This window comes from Schistocerca americana, chromosome 10, assembly GCF_021461395.2.
Source record: "Schistocerca americana isolate TAMUIC-IGC-003095 chromosome 10, iqSchAmer2.1, whole genome shotgun sequence".
Taxonomy (NCBI): domain Eukaryota; kingdom Metazoa; phylum Arthropoda; class Insecta; order Orthoptera; family Acrididae; genus Schistocerca; species Schistocerca americana.
In genome coordinates, this window is record NC_060128.1 from 54,133,986 (window position 1) to 54,158,363 (window position 24,378).

Here is a 24,378-nt window from a genome sequence, read left to right on the forward strand (position 1 = left end):
GGACAGCTGCATTATGCACCGCCACACTGGTCTTGCACTGGGTATTATGGTATGGGGCGGTATTGGATATTACTCTCACATGCCTCTAGTACGCATTGCCGGTACTTTAAATAGCCGGCGCTACATATCCGAGGTGCTGGAGCCAGTTGTCCTTCCTTATCTTCAGGGCTTGGCCACAGCCATATTTCTACAGGATAATGCGCGACCACACGTGGCACGCATTGTCCAAAGGTTCTTCGTCAGTAACCAGATTGAATTGCTTCCCTGGCCGGCTCGCTCTCCGGATCTTTCGCCGATAGAAAACATGTGGTCCACGGTTGCTCGACGAGTGACCCAGATTACATCCCCAGCTGCCACACCAGATGATGTTTGGCAACATGTGGAAGCTGCTTGGGCTTCTGTACCCCAGAAACACATCCAACGTCTCTCTGACTGAATGCCGAGACGCGTGGCAACGGTGATCTCCAACAATGGCGGCTACTCTGGCTACTGATTCTGGCAGGAATCACATGTCACAGACGTCTGTAAACGTAATCATTTGATACTTGGTCAACATGTTATCTAAAAAATAAATCTTGTTGTGCTACCTCTTGTCTTTCTTGGTGTTGCATTTACGGTGGCCAGCAGTGTATGTAGAGAAGAGAGTGAATGTGTGGAAAGAGTACAGTGACAGCATGTATCACTGATGATGGGAGTGAAGAAGAATGGTAGTTGGTATGAAAGACATAGCAGATCCAGTATTAGTTAGAACTTCAGATTGCTTGCTGTCAAATAAGGAAGAAGGGGTAGATAATACTTCTCTGAAGTTTTTGAAATTATTTTTGGAAGTGGCGACTGAGCCATTATTCGAGTTGGTGCATAGAATCTAAGAGTTTGGAGACAAACCACCCAACTCTCTGGAAAAATATCACCCACACAGTAGCAAATATAGCGAGGACAGACGACTGCGAGAACTATCGCAGAGTCAGTAGAACAGTTCACACGTCAAAGTGGCTGACGAGAATAGTATACGGGAGAGTGCAAAAGAAAATTGGGGATGTGTCGGATGAGAATCAGCTCGACTTTCAGAAAGATAAAAGCAGTAGATAGGCAGTTGTGACATAATGGAAGCAAGACATAAGAAAAATAAACAAATTTTTGTAGGATTTGTTGACCTGGAAAAAGTGCTTGACAATGCAAAATGGTTATGTTCTAAATTTGGAACACAATAGAAGTAAGGAATAGCAAAACACATAATATACAATATGTACAAGAACAAAGAGGCAACAGTGAGAAGGAAGATCGAGAGTGAAGCACTCAAATTAAAAAGGGTGTAAGAGAGGTATGTACTCCTTTGCCCCCACTTTTCAACCTTCAGCATTGAAGAGGCAACAGTTGAAATAAAAGAAAAGGTGCCAGAGTGGGGTTAAAATTTAAGTCGAAAGGATACCATTGATAATATTCACTGACAGAATCACTATCCTCGGTGAAAGTGAAGAGGAATTATAGGAGCTGTTGACAGGAATGAACAGTTTAATGAATGGTAAATGCGGCTTAAGAGTAAATTGTAGAAAGATGAAAATGATGAGAAGTAGTAGAAATGATATTAGTGATAAACTGAACATCAAAATTGGTGACCACAAAGTAGACAAAATTAAAGAATGTGCTACCTTGGAACAAAAAAACGTGATGGGCAAAGTCTGGGAAACATAAAGAGCAGACTAACATAGAGGGTATTCATCATCAGAAGAAGTCTGTAGTATTTTAGCCAATGGTTGATACTAGCAAAGAAATTTCTGGGAATATATGTCTGGAATACAGGACTGGGTGGTAGTGAATTGTGGACTGTGGGAAAAACCAGGAAGGGAAGAGGCCCAAAGTGTTTGAGATGTGACTCTATAGAAGGATGTTGAAAATTAGGTGGCTGATAAAGAGTGAGGAAGTTGTCCACAGTACAAGTAAAGAAGATAACATACAGAAAACACTGACAAGAAGAAAGGACGGGATGACACGACGTTTAAAAACATTAGAGAATGATTTCCACAGTACTAGTGGCTAAAAACTATAGGGGAAGACAGAGACTGCCAAACATCTGACAAATTCAGGGTGCATCGTAACTAATTGTGTAATTGCGCACAGTTGAAGATGGTGTAATATTCTGGTTCAGAAACAAAGTGCAAAAGTTTTGTTTTTCTGTGTATAAAAGCAGCCACATACCATCCAACAAACATGACATGATGTACGCCAAGTAAAAAGACAGCAACAGAAAAAAGAGCACAGAAAATACATCACAGACAGTGCCAATAATTGCTTAAAACATGCTGTAACATACAATAAATAAGATTAAAAAAAAACCACCGATGACGACGATATTTTTCGCCGAAACTAGTTTGGGATAATAAAGAAATAAACAAGTAACAAGGTGTTTTGCATCAAGGCGAACTCAATTTTCTGATGTTACTATTTTTCTATGCAAACACGGACCAAGTGGAAGAGTTCAAAGATAATATTATTGTCAGAGACACACTTGTCTGATTATGAACTAATGGGATTGCCCAATTGAAGGTTTACACCAGGTATCAAAGTCGTGGAGTCTTTGTTGCAGCTAGCTTTATAAGCTTGGGATCAGTATTTGGGTGCTGGATTGCAGTTCTTTCTGTGGATGTGGGGTTAGTTTCTGTGTTAGGGATTTGGGAATGAGGGTGGCGAAAGGTTTGAGATTAGGGAATTCAGGAAAGTTACCAGAGGATAATTGGGGGCAGTGGGGTGCTGATCACGATTGAATGGAGAGGAAATTGAGCAAGGCAGAGTCCAACATTAGTTTTGGGTCAAGTCTTATCAATAATGTTGGTGCTGAGGAGGTGTTTCCATTGTGGGGAACTGGAGAATTCTGGAACGTATTCTGGGTTCAAATATAATAAGTTTCCAAGAGACTGAAAAGCTTATGTCGACAAATCGACAGGTTTTCAAGAAGCGTCACTCACGTGAGACTCAGCTTGCCCTTTTCTTACATGATATACTGTGGACTGTGGATGAAGGGCAACATGCAGATTCCATATTCACAGATTTCTGAAAAGCATTTGACACAGTGCCCCACTGCAGTCTCTTAATGAAGGTACGAGCTTACAGAATAGGATCCCAGAAATGCGAACATGTGGTGGAAGTAGGTCTGTAAGGGAGGGTTTGATGGAGGCTCTTGTGATTGTTGTGGATTTGGTAGTGAAATGTGGGATTATGAGGTTAACTGATTGGTGAGTGTTTTGAAGTGGTGTTGTCCACCTGCTTTAATTCCTGGATGGCATTTGTTTCATTAATTAAAACTTCCGGGCTGAATTGCCATGGTCCGTGTATAAAACTTCTTCTCCTTCCTGACATTTCGTTGCCTACTGCGGGCAACATCTTCTGAGGTGAGTCGGCGACCGGCTGCTAGGCGCCGGAGGTCCCACTTATACAGAGCGTTTAGATGGTGCCACAACTCGTCACGTGCTTTCGACTTTAAAACTATCTCTGGCTAGTACCATCTCTGTCGATTACAGCTTCTAGCCAGAGATAGTTTTAAAGTCGAAAGCACGTGACGAGTGGTGGCACCATCTAAGCGCTCTGTATAAGCGGGACCTCCAGCGCCTAGCAGCCGGTCGCCGACTCACCTCAGAAGATGTTGCCCGCAGTAGGCAACGAAACGTCAGGAAGGAGAAGAAGTTTTATATACGGACCACGGCAATTCAGCCCGGAAGTTTTAATTGATGAAGACACCGGCCGTGAAAGCTTACTTGTTAGGGCATTCGTTTCAGTTTAGGATTGTCGGTGAGAGCTATGTACTGGTGGAATATGAACAGGTAGGTGTCATTATGGAGGAATGGGTTGCAGCTGGAGATGGATAATTTGATGATCAGACCTTTTGGGAGATGTCAGAAGCTGAGCAACAACACAGGAACAGTATGTGGGTCTGTGTTCTGGCTAGAAAAAGGGAAACTTTTCCATGTTGGTGCATATGGAAGGAGCAAGGATCTGTAGTGGAGGACAAAAAAAAAGTAAAAATATGATGGACTGTCTTAAAACCCCAAAAAAGACAGAACGAAATGAAGAATAGTGAGGAAACGAAAAATCAGATGAAATATAACAAAAAAACAAGGTGAAAATGAAAGGTGGATGAGGTCACAAACAAAATAGAAAAAAAGTATAGTAATTATGTGTGGTGCAGGTTGGTGGGTATATCTGAGTGTAGAGAGGAAAAGCAGCACGTGTAAATGGATCGGACGAGGTCAGAACGGTGTGTGCCTGAGCGGATGAGGCAAATAACTGTAAACTACGAGGTGTAAGAAAATGTGTAGTGCGGGCAGGCCCACGAGGAATGTGGAAAATGCAGGAGTGAAGTGAAGGGGTGCAATCAGTTTGACAGTCCAGGAATAGTTACGTCATCAGGGAGAATGTGTAAGGGTTGTGCACCTAGGGTACACTCGGGCACACTGCCGTGCATTGTAAGCCACACGGCGGCTCAGCTGTCGGTAGTTCACGAGGTGCGTGGTAAGAGAGTGGGATGGTGTGTAGTTTAGGAGCTGATGAGCAAATTCAGGAAAGCAGAGAAAGATATTGACACACTGTATAATGTGATGCGATAGAGAACGGTAACAATGGGAAACAGCACTAGGACTGGGAAATCTGGGTACGAAGTAACAACAGTATGGAGTTGGATGCACTGCTTCTCACCACACAGGTGGGAGGCATTGTGTGGCATCTTCATGATCTGTAGTGAGTGGGAGGACACTATCCTTATTCCTCCAGAATTTTAACACCTTTTCCCCTCCTCGTCAGAACAGGCCACCTTCCTCGAGGTCGACTGCCTCCGGATGGCTCCGTCGGCACCTCCTTACACGTCGGACCTGCCTACCTATCTCGACAGCTGACATCCGCTCCTCGGCCAGAGTCCATTCTGTACAGCTGAGCCACCTGTGGTCATTTTATCTGGAGAGACGAGTACTTCCTCTCCAGACATGTTGAGGGTCTCAGTGAGGCCTTCACAGATAGAATTTACTCTCCTCATTATGTCCAGAAACAGATCTCCCACACCTTGTCTCCCCAGTCACATACTTGGAGTGTCTGGAAAAAAAGTCTCGAACAATCTTCTTGTTTTTGAGTGGAAAGTCTTAAGGTAGATCTTTGGTCTGGTACGAGATGAGATCATTGGAGAATGGAGGATCAGATATAATTGTGAGCTAGACAAAATATACAATAGACCAAACATTGTAGGACTGATGAGAACCGAGCACTTTGTATGGGCGGGACATCTCAGCCGGACGGGTAAATGCCGATGGCCGTTGAAAGCTACGGATTGTACTCCCTGTGGAAGATGTCCACTAAGAAGACCGAAGAAGAGAAGGGGGGATGGGATCCGTAAGGACTTGCTGCAGATTGGAATAGAGAATGATTGGTGCCAGGAGGCAGAAAACAGAACCCGGTGGAGGAGGAACCTCGTAGCAGCGCGCAGTCCTCTGGGCCTGATCGCGTAAACTAAAGTAAAGTAAAGTAAAGTAAAGTGAATAAGTAACACAAAAGAGACTTTTACCTATCGTACAGAAAATGGTATCGTGGATGACCAGCTTCGTGCCTCTGTTTTACAAAGCTACTTTATTTATCACAAATAAGATACTTCTTTTTCATATTATGTTATTACAAATACCATTTTATTTGTTTCAAAGTACTTATTAATTGGATAATTTGCATTCAGAATTGTCATTGACAATAACCGTGGACCACTGCAATGATCCATTCTCTCTGCCCATTGTACAAGCTGACTTTTCTAAACCAGTATAGTTTCCAAAACGACAAACTTAGTTTTCATTGTCAACAACTATCCTTATGCCTACAACTACACTTATTCCAAATACTGTCATTATTTAAAATTATAAAAGGGTGAAAGTTTCACATGCATCCCCTGTTTGCAATTAATGCTCAGCTGACTGAAACTGGGAAAACTACTGCAATACCACAGATAAACTTAATAACATGTCATCTGAGCATACCTTTTCAATTAACAAGAGAGAGTTGCCTATTAAAATTGCATTTGGAATCATTATAAATGAGTTGCAGGGAGAAATGGTTCAAAGAGCAGAACTGTATTTACTAAATGCCGTCTTTACGCGCGGAAAATTGTTCGTAGCCTTTTCGAGGTCAGCTACCGGGTAATCAAAAAGTCAGTATAAATTTGAAAAGACATAGGGTTTTATTAGAACCAAAAAAATACAAACGTTCAAAACATGTCTGACAGATGGCACTTCATGTGATCAGAATAGCAATAATTAGCATAACAAAGTAAGACAAAGCAAAGATGATGCTCTTTACAGGAAATGCTCAATATGTCCACCATCATTCCTCAACATAGCTGTAGTCGAGGAATAATGTTGTGAACAGCACTTTAAAGCATGTCCGGAGTTATGGTGAGGCATTGGCGTCGGATGTTGTCTTTCAGCATCCCTAGAGATGTCGGTCGATCACAATACACTTGCGACTTCAGGTAACCCCAAAGCCAATAATCGCACGGACTGAGGTCTGGGGACCTGGGAGGCCAAGCATGACGAAAGTGGCGGCTGAGCACACGATCATCACCCCCAATGACGCGCGCAACAGATCTTTCACGCATCTAGCAATATGGGGTGTTTTTTTTTTTGTTCTAATAAAACCCCATGTCATTCCAAGCATGTGTGTTAATGTTTACCTCTCTATCTACTATATTCCGTGGTTTATTAAGTTATCAAATTTATGCTGACTTTTTGATCACCCGGTAAATCCGCTACTATTTTTGTATCCCGTATAGGCAAAAAGTACACGTAGCTTACATTCTTATGTGAAGTGTCATTTGCACTGAGACATTGTAATGCTCTGTAAAGAATTTTGTTCGAAATTATGTGCAAGGAAATATATATATATATATATATATATATATATATATATCTGTGTGTGTGTGTGTGTGTGTGTGTGTGTGTGTATATAGAGGGAAGCATTCCACGTGGGAAAAATTATATATAAAAACAAAGATGAGGTGACTTACCGAACGAAAGCGCTGGCAGGTCGATAGACACACAAACAAACACAAACATACACACAAAATTCAAGCTTTCGCAACAAACTGTTGCCTCATCAGGAAAGAGGGAAGGAGAGGGAAAGGCGAAAGGAAGTGGGTTTTAAGGGAGAGGGTAAGGAGTCATTCCAATTCCGAGAGCGGAAAGACTTACCTTAGGGGGAAAAAAGGACAGGTATACACTCGCACACACACACATATCCATCCACACATACAGACACAAGCAGACATATTTAAAGACAAAGAGTTTGGGCAGAGATGTCAGTCGAGGCAGAAGTGTAGAGGCAAAGAAGTTGTTGAAAGACAGGTGAGGTATGAGTGGCGGCAACTTGAAATTAGCGGAGATTGAGGCCTGGCGGATAACGAGAAGAGAGGATATACTGAAGGGTAAGTTCCCATCTCCGGAGTTCGGATAGGTTGGTGTTGGTGGGAAGTATCCAGATAACCCGGACGGTGTAACACTGTGCCAAGATGTGCTGGCTGTGCACCAAGGCATGTTTAGCCACAGGGTGATCCTCATTACCAACAAACACTGTCTGCCTGTGTCCATTCATGCGAATGGACAGTTTGTTGCTGGTCATTCCCACATAGAATGCATCACAGTGTAGGCAGGTCAGTTGGTAAATCATGTGGGTGCTTTCACACGTGGCTCTGCCTTTGATCGTGTACACCTTCCGGGTTACAGGACTGGAGTAGGTGGTGGTGGGAAGGTGAATGGGACAGGTTTTGCATCGGGGGCGGTTACAAGGATAGGAACCAGAGGGTAGGGAAGGTAGTTTGGGGATTTCATAGGGATGAACTAACAGGTTACGAAGGTTAGGTGGACGGCGGAAAGACACTCTTGGCGGAGTGGGGAGGATTTCATGAAGGATGGATCTCATTTCAGGGCAGGATTTGAGGAAGTTGTATCCCTGCTGGAGAGCCACATTCAGAGTCTGGTCCAGTCCCGGAAAGTATCCTGTCACAAGTGGGGCACTTTTGGGGTTTGAGGGGATGAGGAAGTGGCTCTGGTTATTTGCTTCTGTACCAGGTCGGGAGGGTAGTTGCGGGATGCGAAAGCTGTTGTCAGGTTGTTGGTGTAATGATTCAGGGATTCCGGACTGGAGCAGATTTGTTTGCCACGAAGACCTAGGCTGTAGGGAAGGGACCATTTGATGTGGAGTGTGTGGCAGCTGTCATAATGGAGGTACTGTTGCTTGTTGGTGGGCTTGATGTGGACGGACGTGTGAAGTTGGCCATTGGACAGGTGGAGGTACAGTTTGTTGCGAAAGCTTGAATTTTGTGTGTATGTTTGTGTTTGTTTGTGTGTCTATCGACCTGCCAGTGCTTTTGTTCAGTAAGTCACCTCATCTTTGTTTTTTATATATATATAAAAGCGCTGGCAGGTTGATAGACACACAAACAAACACAAACACACACACAAAATTCAAGCTTTCGCAACAAACTGTTGCCTCATCAGGAAAGAGGGAAGGAGAGGGGAAGACGAAAGGAAGTGGGTTTTAAGGGAGAGGGTAAGGAGTCATTCCAATCCCGGGAGCGGAAAGACTTACCTTAGGGGGAAAAAAGGACAGGTATACACTCGCACACACGCACATATCCATCCACACATACAGACACAAGCAAACATATTTAAAGACCATGGTCTTTAAATATGTTTGCTTGTGTCTGTATGTGTGGATGGATATGTGCGTGTGTGCGAGTGTATACCTGTCCTTTTTTCCCCCTAAGGTAAGTCTTTCCGCTCCCGGGATTGGAATGACTCCTTACCCTCTCCCTTAAAACCCACTTCCTTTCGTCTTCCCCTCTCCTTCCCTCTTTCCTGATGAGGCAACAGTTTGTTGCGAAAGCTTGAATTTTGTGTGTGTGTTTGTGTTTGTTTGTGTGTCTATCGACCTGCCAGCGCTTTTGTTCGGTAAGTCACCTCATCTTTGTTTTTATATATAATTTTTCCCACGTGAAATGTTTCCTTCCATTATATATATATATATATATATATATATATATATATATATATATATATATATATATTCACTCAGCACATACAAACACTATATATATATATATATATATATATATATATATATATATATATATATATATATATACGAGAGAGGATCAGAAAGAAATGCACAAAAAATCTTTCTCCCCCGGTATTGCAGGTAGAATGTTGAAATTTCGTGATTATATAATTTGAAGTTTTCACTACAGAGGGTATTTTGTTTTCATGTGCAGCTCTTGTGAGAGAAGCCTAAACTACACAAAAACACGGCACACGTGTTACTGTGAAGAGCAGTGAAGTGTAGTTCAATATTTGTGGGCCAGAGGGCATAAACTGAGTGAAACTGACAGTGACATGCGTGGCTCGTGTGCAACGACTGTACAGACTGTAGCAGTGTCTCCAGGTGGTGTGCATTCTTCGGAGAGAACCGTGTTGACCTCAGTGATTCGCCAAACTCTGGGTGACCGGTAACAGTTGCAACCCCGCCACATGTCGAGCCACTGAGGCAGCAATTTTGAAAGACCGGCACACGCAACTGCGAACCTTATCGCAGCAATTCGAGATTTGCTATAGTGCAGTGTACAATATTTTTCGCGACACGTCGAAATTTTGTAAAGTTAGTTCTCACTCAGCACATACGAACACGATAGACGACTGCGAGGGCCAGCGAATGGTGATGGGCTCGAACCACTTAATGCATTATTCGGCAGAACGGCACAACTTTCTGAAAGGAATCGTCACCGGTGACGAGTCTTGGGCATACCACTACGTGCCCGAAACCGAACACGCCTCGACGGTGTTGAAACGTGCCGGTTCCCTAGTATGAAAAAAATTCAGAGTGACTCAGTCTATTGGGAAAATGCTTGTGACAGTGTTCTGAGATACGCTCAGTGTGGTACGGTGGACTACACTGAACACGGAATCACGGTGAATGCTTCAGTCTACATTAAAACTTCGGTTAAATTGCGCCGTGCCCTTTCATGACAGACATCCCGACATTAATGCTGATGGTTCAGACTTCTTCGTGACAATGCTCGCCCCCTCATTGCTGCTCCTGTTTGTGCCAAATTTGGGTGGGAGGTGCTCCAGAAACTACCACATAATGTGGACCTTGCATCTGTTTGGTCCTGTGAAGAAATTGCTGGCCAGGCAATGCTTTGGGACAGATACAAAAGTGAAATCGGCAGTACACACGTGGCTATACTCCGACCAAACAGACTTCTATGATCAGGGGACATCGAAACTGGTACCGCGACGGAAGAATTGTGTCGAGTATGTCAGTGACTGTGTAAAAAAGTAGGTAAAAGATGCAAATGGATTTGTGATTTTTGTTTTGTTTTGTTACCTATTAAACATTTTGGTGATAAAATTATTGTGTGTTACTTTCTGATTTTTCCTCTTACAAAAATGTGTCATAAATTCCTGATTATTATTTCGTGTCATTTGCTTCATTTTTAAAGATGTGTTCACTTCATTCCCACAACTATCCGTATCCTAGCCATTACACTAATTCCAAATACTGTCATTATTTAGAACTGTAAAAGTGTGGAAGTTTCACACAGGTCCACCGGTATCCCTCTAATAGACCTAGACACGAGACCTGCCTCGTAATTCCTCCCACTGCAACGTACTCCAGTCCTGTCACAGACATCAGAGGCAGGGTCACCTGTGGAAGCAGCCGTGCAGTCTGCCAGTTTAGCTGTGATCACTGCCGGTGAGCTGTTTCTCCACACGAACGGCCGTCGCTCGACTGTGGCTGACACACAGGTGGTCCGAGTACCGAGTGTGCTATCTGACAGTTTATTTTAATAGTTTTATTAGTTTAATGATAAATGGTTTTTTGATGTTATCGAATCAGCTCTCAAAAGGTACGAAACTCGTTCGGATGGAACTTTAGAGCGTATCTGTCACTGTCTATAATGTATCCGAGTTAAATGTTGCACTTCAATGGACGAAATTCGTCGTTGCTTTTTAGAATCTCACGAGCAAAGGACAGACACTGTGACCCAGTAATTCTGATGAACTTAAAAGTGGGAGTTTACAGCCACTCTGACGTAGCTCCTATGAAAGGGTGTGGTTGACTGTCGCTCCATTTTTAGAAATAATCTGGGTGTGATGTTGCAGTGCGAGATCTTGTGAATGGTGGGCTCCGTGTGGTTCCCAAGTTGTGCAGCGGCTGTAAACTGAAAATTTACGGAGTAAGCAGCAACCAGTCACAAAATCGTGTTTTCTTTATTTACTTTTGCAAATCGATTTCAACTGATTAACAGCTACAAACACGAGAATAAAAATAAAAATAATTAATAACAGTGACCAAATGAATAAATGTACATAAAGCAACGTAAAACCAATTAAATGTATATAGATGCATTAAACCATTTAAAATGCGCATACAAATTTACCTTTCAACGAATATGTTCCCTGAGTAGTAACACTGTATTAAGCAGAGGCCAAACATTAAGTGGTACGTCGAGAACTGACTGTGACAACGAGGAACTGTAAGGGGGCGCTGCAAAGCAAACCCACCCTCTATGCAAAAAGATACAGTTAAAATAAAAATGAGAAGAAGAAATTACATACAACGTGAGGTAAAATATAATGATAAAATACTGAAATATTTACAAAAAAGGGATATATTGACAAAGATTTTGTCAGCCACATAGTACTGTTATATACGCCAAAAAGCGATTGTACAAATTAGTAAAAAGGAACAAATGTAGGTCGATTTGCAAAAGTAAATAAAGAAAACATGATTTTGCGACTGGTTGTTGCTTACATGGTAATTTTAATGTGAGATCTGTTTGTGAGCAGGTGGAATTTGTTATAGATTCACATGGGGAGAAATTTCTGGCTTTTTTTCTTTTTATGAAGCATACAACACACAGGTGTTTAGGCATCTTCTATTATTAGTATCGGTGTCCTTTAAACCGTCATCACCGTATTTGTATACATGTAAGAAAGTGTGAAACGGGCAGAAATGCTTAAAGTACAATCACTTATATGTGAGATGATATAAGCTAATACTGACAAAAGACCAAATATTATTCACATAACATAACATATCATCTTCCCCAAGAACCATGGACCTTGTCATTGGTGGGGAAGCTCGCGTGCCTCAGCAAAATAGAGTGTCGTACAGTAGTTGCAACCATAGCGGAGGGGTATCTGTTGAGAGGCCAGACAAATGTGTGGTTCCTGAAGAGGGGCAGCAGTCTTTTCAGTAGTTGCAGGGGCAGCAGTCTGAATGATTGACTGATCTGGCCTTGTAACAATAACCAAAACGGCCTTGCTGTGCTGGTACTGCGAATGGCTGAAAGCAAGGGGAAACTACAGCCGTAATTTTTCCCGAGGGCATGCAGCTTTACTGTATGGTTAAATGATGGTGGTATCCTCTTGGGTAAAATATTCTGGAGGTAAAATAGTTCCCCGTTCAGATCTTGGGGTGGGGGCTACTAAGGAGGATGTCGTCATAAGGAGAAACAAAACTGGTGTTCTGCTGATTGGAGTGTGGAATGTCAGATCCCTTAATAGGGCAGGTAGGCTAGAAAACTTAAAAAGGGAAATGGATAGGTTAAAGTTAGATGTAGTGGGAATTAGTTAAGTTCGGTGACAGGAAGAACAAGACTTCTGGTCGGGGGAATACAGCGTTATATATACAGAATCATATAGGACGAATGCAGGAGTCGGTTTCATGATGAATAAAAAAATGGGAACACAGGTAAGGTACTATGAACAGCATATTGAATGCCTATTTGTAGCCAAGATAGACACGAATTTCGCACAGGTCATAACTTAATCATAGCTAAAACTTGGTTTAAGAATCATGAAAGAAGGTTGTATTCATGGAAGAGGCCTGGAGACACTGAATGTTTCATATAGATTACATAATGGTAAGACAGAGAATTAGGACCCAGGTTTTAAATTGTAAGACATTTCCAGGGACAGATGTGAACTGTGACCACAATATATTGGTTATGAACTGTAGATTGAAACTGAAGAAACTGCAAAAAGGTAGAAATTTAAGGAGATGGAACCTGGATAAACTGAAAGAACCAGAGGTTGTAGAGAGTTTCAGGGGGAGCATTAGGGAAGAATTGACAAGAACAGGGGAAAGGAATGTAGAAGAAGAATGGGTAGCTCTGAGAGATGAAATAGTGAAGGCAGCAGAGGATCAAGTAGGTAAAAAGAAGAGGGCTCGTAGAAATCCTTGGGTAACAGAAGAGAGATTGAATTTAATTGATGAAAGGGAAAAATACAGAAATGCAGTAAATGAAGCAGGCAAAAAGGAATACAAACATCTCAAAAATGAGAATGGCAGGAAGTGCAAAATGGTGAAGCAAGGATGGCTAGAGGACAGATGTAAAGACATAGAAGCACATATGAGTAGGGGTAAGATAGATACTGCCTACAGGAAAATTAGAGAGACCTTTGGAGAAAAGTGAACCACCTGTATGAACATCAAGAGCTCAGGTGAAAAACCCATCCTATGCAAAGAATGGAAAGCAGAAAGGTGGAAGGAATATATAGAGAGTCTATACAAGGACAATGGACTTCAGGGCAATATTATGGAAATGGAGCAGGATGTAGAGGAAGATGAAATGGGAGATGTGATACTGCATGAAGAATTTGACAGAGGACTGAAAGACCTGAGTCAAAACAAGGCCCCAGGAGTAGACAACATTCCATTGGAACTACTGACGGCCTTAGGAGAGCAAGTCCTGACAAAACTCTACCACCTGGTGAGCAAGATGTATGAGACAAGTGAAATACCCTCAGACTTCAAGAAGAATATAATAATTCCAATCCTAATGAAAGGAGGTGTTGATAGATGTGAAAATTACTGAACTATCAGTTTAATGAGTCACGGTTGCAAAATACTAACACAAGTTCTTTACAGACGAATGGAAAAACTGGTAGAAGCCAACCTTTGGGAAGATCAATTATGATTCCGTGGATATGTTGGAACACGTGACACAATACTCATCCTACGGCTTATCTTAGAATATAGATTAAGGAAAGGCAAACCTACATTTCTGGCATTTGGAGACTTACAGAAAGCTTTTGACAATGTTGACTGTAATACTGTCTTTCAGGTTCTGAAGGTGGCAGGGAGCAAAAGGCTATTTACAATTTGTACAGAAACCAGATTGCAGTTATAAGAGTCAAGGGGAGTGGTTGAGAAGGGAGTGAGACAGGGTTCTGGCCCATCCCCCATGTTATTCAATCTGTATTTTGAGCAATCAGTAAAGGAAACAAAAGAAAAATTTGGAGTAGGAATTATAATCCATGGAGAATAAATAAAAGCTTTGAGGTTTGCTGATGGCATTGTAATTCCCTCAGAGACAGCAAAGGACCTAGAAGAGCAACTGAATGGAATGGACAGTGTCTTGAAAGGAGAATATAAGATGAACAATACTAAAAGCAAAATGAGGTTAATGGAATGTAGTCAAATTAAATTGGGTGATGCTGAGGGTATTAGATTAGGAAATGAGATATTTAAAATAGTAAATGAGTTTTGTTATTTGGGGAGCAAAATAACTGAGGAGGGTTTGAGTAAAGAAGATATACTTGTGAAATGTAAATTGGCTATGACAAGGAAAATGTTTCTGACTAAGAGAAATTTTTTAACATCTAGTACAAATTTGAATGTCAGAAAGTCGTTTCTGAAAGTATTTGTGTGAAGTATAGGCATGTATGGAAGTGAAACATGGACAATAAATAGTTTAGACAAGAAGAGAATACAAGCTTTCGAAATGTGGTGCTACAGAAGAATGCTGAAGATTAGATGGGTAGATCACATAACTAATGAGGAGGTACTGAATAGAATTGGGAGAGGAATTTGTGGCACAACTTGACTAGAACAAGGGATCGATTGGTAGGACACATTCTGAGGCATCAGTGGATCACAAATTTAGTATTGGAGGGAAGTGTGGAGGGTAAAAATCGTAGAGGGTGACCAAGAGATGAATACTCTAAGCAGATTCAGAAGGATGTAGGTTGTAGTAGGTACTGGGAGATGAAGAAGCTTGCACAGGATGGAGAGCAGCACCAAACCAGTCTCAGGACTGAAGACCACAACAACAACATATCACATCACTGTGTCTATCCATGAAAATACTGCCCCATCTGAACTACTGAACATGCACAAACTATCTTTGTTCTTTATTTTGTGATAGTAATACAGTCATGGAAAAAACACTGGCAAAAATGTATAAAGTCAGGTATTTTTGCACAACAGTTGGTGTGTCCTATTATAACCGATCATCTGCTAATTGTAAAAAAAAAATCTGACCATAGATGTTTGTTACAAAGTGAAATTGAGGCAAAGATACCACTAATGCTGCTTCATGCTTTGAGTGTTGAAAGTTACCGCAATGTGTTAAACAAAACATTCACTCTAAACATAAAAACAATAAATAAAATTTCTGTAAAAGTACAAGCCAGTTGTACAAGAGGTCAATGAAAGACGAAAGTTGGTAAGCTATCAGAACCATTGCAAAAAGTCAAAAGTGTAGAATAGCACATAGGTGTAGATGGTAGATACAGGTATGAGTAGTAGCATTACATTAAAGTGAAGTAATTATATCGAAATCATATGAAAAGTATAGCACGCATTTAAAAATGTAGGTCACCACATAGATGTTTGTGGATGAATAGTAATCACAGCTCAAGTCATCTTGCTGGTATTAAATATATTGTCTCATAAAGTACAGAAACATAATAAAGCTTTCGGATGTACTCATGCAAACATTACAGTCAATGTAAATGAAAAGATATTCATATAATGTAAATAACTGACAGATTTTAGACATTTAACATTAGGCTTTCCTAACACATTAGTGGGTCAGATCCACGGATTAGGTGCTAGCGCAAGACAATGGAAGTCACAACAAAGTCACGTAAATAGTGTTATGCGTGACAAAGATCAAGCCCTGCAGGAGGCTCGAGAGGCTGAACAAACAGTAATAGCCTTTATGTCAGTACAACAGCAAACAGTAATAGCCTTTATGTCAGTACAGATAGTAAAACTTTGTAACCGTTTGGAGGAGAGATCCTTTCATGAGCTATAGTGTACACACACACACACACACACACACACACACACACACACACACATTCTCCTCTCTGCAGGCTGGACACACAGTGTGAGTGAGAGTGTCCTCTAACTCACAGAAGGATGTTTTCCCAGAAGTAGCAAGATTTTCCTCCTCTTTTTGTGTGATCTGTTGAAAACTCAACACTCCTGGTATTTGGTGAGTGGCCTCATTTACTCCTAATTATAAACAAACAACAATTTTTTGACCAAAAATTAGTGCACAATATTTGCAGGAATTAACACAATATTCCAATCAGTTAATGTCTCTACACTTATGTTTGTCTGACTCAAACTTGTTGCAATATTTTTTACACTTATAGCACTGCACACAGTCAGTCGACAGCCCCAATATTTCAAACATATTGTTGTATTTAGGATACATGCCACAAGTAATCACCACAAGTACCGTTTTCGTAAAGAAAAAATAAGTTGGCAGCTTTCATCCAATGTGCCTGTCGCAGATGATTTCTCTGATTTCCCTACTCCCATCCTGAATTTCTTCCAACGTAATTTGAAGGCTTACATCGCAGGAAAGAAATTAGTGAGTCTTCAATGAACATAGTGAGTTTGTGTGTGGTTGTGTGTGTGTGTGTGTGTGTGTGTGTGTGAGAGAGAGAGAGAGAGAGATTCCAGCAATAATTGTGTTAACACATTTGCTTGACTGTTTGTATTCATATTTCATTAGGAAAGAAAAAGGAAAAGTATACATGACGGTTTCTTAATTCTTATTACAGACTTCTGAGGGTTGTGGAGGAGACTTAGATTCTTCATCCAAACTTTGTCTGCTAAGTCTAGAAATTTGCTGTTTCAGTGTGAAATAAGTGTGAAGCTCAGACCACTTTGAAGTAACCCGCTTCACGGTACGCACACAGTGGAGATACGGGCACTCACCGTCGGGTCCTCTTCTGTGTGACAAAAATGTCCTCCTGAAAAGTAGTGTGTGGAGAAATCTGTGAAGAAACGCAGTCAACCGTTCCAGTTGCAAAACGTACCAGTTTCTCACAGTCATTGTTGTGTTTGGAGGGAAATGGTAAGCAGTATCATAATTACAGTAGAGAGTGACGGCACTGCCCTCTCCTCGGTTTGTGTGTGTGCCGTGGAGTGGAAGGTTTGGAAGTGATCTGATATTAAAACTAAACTTATATCAAAATGGTACATTTCCACAGACAGTAACTCAAGTTTTGATGACGAAACTCTAAGTCCCCTTTACAACTGTAGAAGTGCCCGTAAGCTTTTCCTCCTGCAACCCTTGAAGACTGCAAGAGGACACAAATGAATTAATGACATTTAGCTGCTAGAGGGCTTTTATTTACATCAGTGGGAAAATTTGAAAATTTGTGCCAGACCAGGATTTGACCCGGGTCTCCTGCTCACTCGGCAAATGCTCTGACCACCGAGGCATCTGGACACGGTAGTCATTGCAGCTTCACGGACTGCCGCATCACACCTCCTGTCAGACCTAGTTCTCAATTTACGGGTGTAATGAGCAGGGACACTATCTCAGTAGTGTGTGGATAAATGGAGAATTTGAGTTTAAAGGGAGGTGAGCCAGCATCTGTGTAGCAAGCAGGAGGTGCAGGTTCGGATCCCGGTCCAGCACAAACTTTTAATTTTCCCCACTGATGTAACTCGATGCCCACTAGCAGCTAAATGTCAGCAATTCCTTTGTGTCTCGATTCGTACTGGTTGCACGATCAAAAAAGGTGTCTGTTCTCTTGGACACGTGAATTTTGCAGTAACTTTCATTTTCGAGTTGGAGAGGAAAAAGTACTGCGAGAACAGAAATTATAAGCCCTGCGGACGGGAGTTGACTGTTTAGACACGGGTTTCGTACCGTTCGGCCACAGTCGGTGATGCTTTCCTCGTGAAATGTATCTCTGATAGTGGATGACATTTCACTGTGACAGGTACCGCAGCTGTATACATTTTAAGAATTCGTTATTTGCACAGTCTCAGGTGTATGACATAAATGATTGAGGACTAGCTTTGATCAAATATAAGAGAAAGGAAAAAAAATAAAAAAACTGTCCTGAGCGGGATACGGGTCCATTTGACCAAAATTTTCAGAGTAACTGTAGGCCATAACTCGACTATTGCGGACCTACAGCAGATTGGTATGAGTGCACGGAAATGTGTGTGATTTTAAACTGACTTGCCCCCAGATAGCTACCTGTTATGCTAAAGAGCATAGTTACAAAACACAAAGGAAGGACTAGATAGGTTGAGGACAAAGGGCACTAGGAATGGGAAATGGCAGTTGGTAAGAAGGCAGCTAGGAGGAGTAGATATTCGGACAGTTGTCGTATAACAGATAGATTATACCAACTGTCTGTGTTTAGTGGAGTGTCTCTTGCAGCCTCTTGTAACTGTAGGTGTAGGAAACATGCAGAAGTCCTCAGCAGTTAGAGAACCTGAGTCAGTTGCAAATTCTAGCAGCAGAACCTTCTTCTTCCTGTTAGATAATTCACACGGCAGAGGTATGAGCCCGCAGTTGCAGGAAGTGTCGGGGGGAGAGTAACAGGTCACCGGCATTGTGAAGCCTAGTGCAGGATTGGCTCATGTGACCATTAATGTAGAGGAGTTACGTAGGAATTTTACAAAAGAGGATCACATCGTGATTGTGAGTGGCGCTGGGAATAGTCTCGATAGGGTGAGGGAGTGTGATGCAGGTGGTGACCTGGTAGAGATAGCTATTCAAACTGGTGGCACTAACGTGCACTTCGTGCAACCGTTTCAGCGTCACGACTGGCCTCGTCGTAGTGTTGCCGTTAGGTGTGTTAACGTGGGGCTGGAGAAGGCACTGATGGAGGAGGACACAGACTCGACTGGCAGCACTGCAATGTGATCCATCAGTAGATCGGATGTCACTAGGCATGGTCTGCACCTCAATAGGTATGGAGAGGGGAGGCTGCCAAAGCTTATAGGTGACAGTGTAGTGGGTGGTGGTGGGATCACTCGTGGAAAAATTCCTGTAGTAATTGGTGTTAGAGCTGCATCTTTTTTAGATTGAAGTCAGCTGATAGGTGTTGTTGTTGTTGTGGTCTTCAGTCGTGAGACTGGTTTGATGCAGCTCTCCATGCTACACTATCCTGTGCAAGCCTCTTCATCTCCCAGTACTTACTGTAGCCTACATCCTTCTGAATCTGCTTAGTGTATTCATCTCTTGGTCTCCCTCTATGATTTTTACCCTCCATGCTACCCTCCAATACTAAATTAGTGATCCCTTGATGCCTCAGAACATGCCCTTCCAACCGATCCCTTCTTCTTGTCAAGTTGTGCCACAAGCTCCTCTTCTCCAGAATTCTGTTCAATACCTCCTCATTAGTTATGTGATCTACCCATCTAATCTTCAGGATTCTTCTGTAGCACCATATTTCGAAAGCTTGTATTCTCTTCTTGTCCAAACTATTTATTGTCCATGTTTCACTTCTATACATGGCTACACTCCATACAAATACTTTCAGAAACGACTTCCTAACACTTAAATCTACACTCGATGTTAACAAATTTTTCTTCTTCAGAAACGCTTTCGTTGCCATTGCCAGTCTACATTTTATATCCTCTCTACTTCTACCATCATCAGTTATTTTGCTCCTCCAATAGCAAAATTCCTTTACTACTTTAAGTGTCTCATTTCCTAATCAAATACCCTCAGCATCACCCGACATAATTCGACTACATTCCATTATCCTCGTTTTGCTTTTGTTGATGTTCATCTTATATCCACCTTTCAAGACACCATCCATTCCGTTCAACTGCTCTTCCAAGTCCTTTGCTGTCTCTGACAGTATTACAATGTCATCGGCGAACCTCAAAGTTTTTATTTCTTCTCCGTGGATTTTAATACCTACTCCGAATTTTTCTTTTGTTTCCTTCACTGCTTGCTCAATATACAGATTGAATAAAGTCGGGAAGAGGCTACAACCCTGTCTCACTCCCTTCCCAACCACTGCTTCCCTTTCATGTCCCTCGACTCTTATAACTGCCATCTGGTTCCTGTACAAATTGTAAATAGCCTTTCGCTCTCTGTATTTTAACCCTGCCACCTTCAGAATTTGAAAGGGAGTATTCCAGTCAACATTGTCAAAAGCTTTCTCTAAGTCTACAAATGCTAGAAACATAGGTTTGCCTTTCCTTAATCTATCTTCTAAGATAAGTCGTAAGGTCATTATTGCCTCACGTGTTCCAACATTTCTACGGAACGGATGGGTTAAACAAAAGGTTTCAAATGGTAGGCATCCTTTTTTATTTAACTAAGGCATTTGATTGTGTTGTTCAAAGAATATTGCTGCAGAAGTTGACCATTATGGAATACAGGGGGTAGCTCACAATTGGTTCACCTCTCATTTTAACAATACAGCAAAACATCATGATCCACAGTGTTGAGAATGTGTACAATGTGGGGTCTGAGGGGGGGGGGGGGGGGGGGGTGCACCAGCGATCAGTGCTGGGGCCACTCCTGTTCCTTATTTATATAAATGATATGCCTCCAAGTATTACAGGTGATTCTAAAATATTTCTGTTCACTGATGACACCAGCTTGGTAGTAAAAGATGTGTGCAACATTGGCTCTGTTTCAGATAATGCAGTTCATGACATAAGTTCACAGCTTGTAGATAAGAAACTAATGCTAAATTACAGTAAGGCTCGGTCTTTACAGTATCTAACAGACAATTCAACAAAACCTGACATTTTAATTTCACTGAATGGGCATGTGATTATTTAAATTGAACAGATCAAATTTCTAGGTGTTTAGGTAGATAGTAAACTATTCAGGATCTTGTCTAAAGACTTAATGGTGCCATTTGTGCTATTTAAATGGTATCTGAAATAGGTGATAGTTTGATACAAAAAGTCATTTACTTTGCTTATTTTTATTTTCTTATGACATTTTGTATTATATTATGGGGGACTTCTTCCCATTCTCTAAGGGTATTTGTGGCTGAGAAACAGGCAGTTCGGGCAATAACTGAATCTACTGTCGACCCTTGTTCATTAGTCTGGACATTCTGAAATTGGCCTATAAATATATGTATTCTTTACTGTCATTTATTGTTAACAATATCAGCTTATTCCCAAGAATTAGCAGCTTTCACTCAGTTAATACTAGACAAAAGTCCAATCTCCATTTGGGTCGCACTTCGTTGGCTCTTGTGCAGAAAGGGGTGCATCCATTTTCAATAAGCTACCACAAGAATTCAAATGTCTTAGCAGTAATCCACACTGTTTCAAATAGAAACTGAAGAGCTTCCTCATGAGCCACTTGTCATGTTCTGTCAAGTAGTTCCTTGAAAAAATAAGCCGATTCCTGTGTTATATTGTTGATTTTGTTTACATAAACTTATGGCTTGTCTTTTTTGGGTTCATAAACATTTTATTTTATCTGTCAATACTTTTATGCTGTAATTTAATGTACTGACCAGTCCCATGACCTTAGAGATTTGTTCCTCAATTGGTCCTACAAAACTAGTTGCTTAAAATAAAAAAATTAAAAAAAAAGTTCCTGAAGATTATGATTCCTGCTGACCAGTCAAATGTAGGCAAACTTTAAATTACTGCCTGTGGGTAGTTATGTTTGTTGCAAATTTTCTGTGGTGTCTACTGGGTGATGCACGACTGTGCTAATTATAGCATACTGTCATTAATTTATTAAGATGGTAATTTATGTTGGAGAAATGGAACTACACTAAGATAGTAGACATGTAGTACCACAAGATTTGATGTTGTTAACAGTGAAATCTAAGGGCTAGCTAATGTGGAAAGACACTGAATTAACTGTTATTGTAACAAGTGGAGTAGCACCTTATTCTGACAAAAGCACACTGGTAGACACACACAGACTGATTCCCCTCCTGGAGGAGGTTTTGTATGCTCATTGCTGACACTCCTTAATTTTGTGGCCATAGCTTATCATAAGTGCCCTTCTGACCTCTGATTATTCCGAAAATTTTGCTCAGTTTGATGTTGCTTATGCTGCTCTGGCATTATCTTCAGTTTTTTTGCCTCCCTGTTTATTGATCCTATTAATATCTGAGTGTTCACAGTTGGTGATGAGTCAGGTATATGTGAAACAAATTGAAATTCAGTCTTTGATATCTTTGAAGCTATTATACTTACAATTCCCTTATTTTTAAGTATTCTGAAATTCTACCTGCCCCAAATTGGCTAGTGTATTGTGACCTGTGACTTGGATATTTCCTAAAAACTATTTTATCTTCGCATGGCACTCAGTTAGAATATCAAAGTCGTCAAAACTGGTGAGCAGTTTGCAAGCAGGTCATTTAAATTTTGTCTCTCTCATTTTTTTCTCTAATAAAGACAAGATAATCTGACACAACTTTAACTATGTATTTAATTGTGTTTTAAAGGGGTCGAGGGCTGAAAAGATTGAGAAAGCTGGACATATGGTGTGGACCTGGCTTGGACAATGAGACAATAATTGCCATCAGCCGTGGGCTCCCTGCTTTGCGGGAACTCTCTGTCTGTGATGCAAAGATGCTCTCGGTTGCTGCCTTCTCTGAGATCTACCGCCTGGAACAGCTTGAAATGTAAGCACTGCTACTGACTTTGTAGTGTAGTTCAAACAAAATAACTGGCTAGGTGATGAAACTGTAACTGGTGAAGGAGTTGACAACTGTATGAGTAATTCATAAATGTGATGATTGAAAATGTGTTAAAAATCATAAGTGCAGCCATTAAATGAAAACACATTGGGGGACATTAAAATTGCAACAGTACACAACTGGAACATGAGGAACATCAAATTTGCTTGAAGGGTACTGAATGTTTGGATATGCAAACAACTGGCATTTCAGTGTAACCCCACAGAGTAAGTAGAAGTAAATCCACTACCTTCTGTATGTGAGGAAAGATTACACAGTGGATTTCACATTCAGAAATCACATTAGATGTTGTTCGTGAAAAGGTTGCATTATACGTCATGTAAGATGGAGAAATGTCTGTCGGCACATGTCAGGATATGAGAGCAGCACGGTTGTGGCCTGTAGAGACTGTTGTTTATCAATGAATGATGTTACTGCTTACATCAGTCGAGATCCGACAACTCTACTGCAAATATGGAACCGATGTATACTTGCACCATGAATGATCAAAAGTACTGTTTGTTAATAAAACCAAAACTCAATTATAATGTCCTTGGACAAATATCCACACGACTATATGCACATGTCAAAGAAAGTTTTGCATCAACCTGGTTCCCAGAACTCTTGAAGATAGACATTGACTGTGGATATTGTATCACAGACACAGTCCCTTTGACTGTTGAGAGATGTCACTAAACCTGCCCAAAGGTGTAAACAATCCTGCATGAGCAGCACATATTAGATGCGAGGGGGTCCGATAACCAATCAGTTCCAGTCATCTACCAGGAAGTAAAAGGTACACGGCTTGTGTTGTCTGTATTTCAATCGTGCCTAGACAGTCATGGTTGCAGTTTGATCACATCCCCAGTGTTACTTTGTGCCAGGAAGGGCTTTCAACAAGGGAAGTGTCCAGGCATCACGGATTGAACCAAAGAGATGTTGTTCAGATGTGGACAAGATACAGAGAGACAGGAACTGTCGATGACACGCCTTGCTCAGGCCGTCCAGTGGATGACCGCTATCTACGGATTAAGCCTCACAGGAACCCTGATAGCACTGCCACCGTGTTGAATAATGCTTTTCGTGCAGCCACGGACGTCATTTTGTGACTCAACTGCACGCAGTAGTCTGCATGATGTGCAACTTCACTCCTGATGCCCGTGGTGAGGTCCATCTTTGCAACCGTGACACCATGCAGAGTGGTACAGATGGGCCCAACAACATGCCGAATGTACAGCAGTCCGGACCACTACGTCTGAAGGTCTCGCTGTATGGTGGTACAACGTGCAATGTGTGGTTTTCACGAGCAATAAACATCATTTCCGCCCTTTTTATGTTGACCTCTATTCCAATTTTCTGTCTTGGAACCGAAGTGCTGCAAAACTCTTCTTTGATGTGTGTATAACAGAAATGTCTCTGCTGTGGACATCGTGTTTTATGTTCCTACACGATGAATCCTAGAGTTGCAGTAGGAGGCGGCGTGAAGTGTGGGGACGTTGTTGTTGCTGCTGGCATGCAACAGCTGATGTGCTGCCGGTGAAGATCGGGACAAACTGGGCTGAGTTGCCAGCGTGGAGTGCTGAGATGGAACTGCCAGTACTGCCGAATGGTGGCATTGCATCTGATC

At 41.5% G+C, this 24,378-nt stretch overlaps 1 protein-coding gene across 1 annotated transcript in view; it reads left to right on the forward strand.

The window, feature by feature from the left end:
- The window catches only part of LOC124552405, a 146,738-nt gene that overhangs the window by 87,109 nt on the left and 35,251 nt on the right, over positions 1–24,378 (forward strand). The window contains exon 6 of the mRNA XM_047126669.1: positions 22,518–22,697. Within this exon, the coding sequence (XP_046982625.1) occupies positions 22,518–22,697 (180 nt within the window). The remainder of the gene's footprint in view (positions 1–22,517; positions 22,698–24,378) is intronic.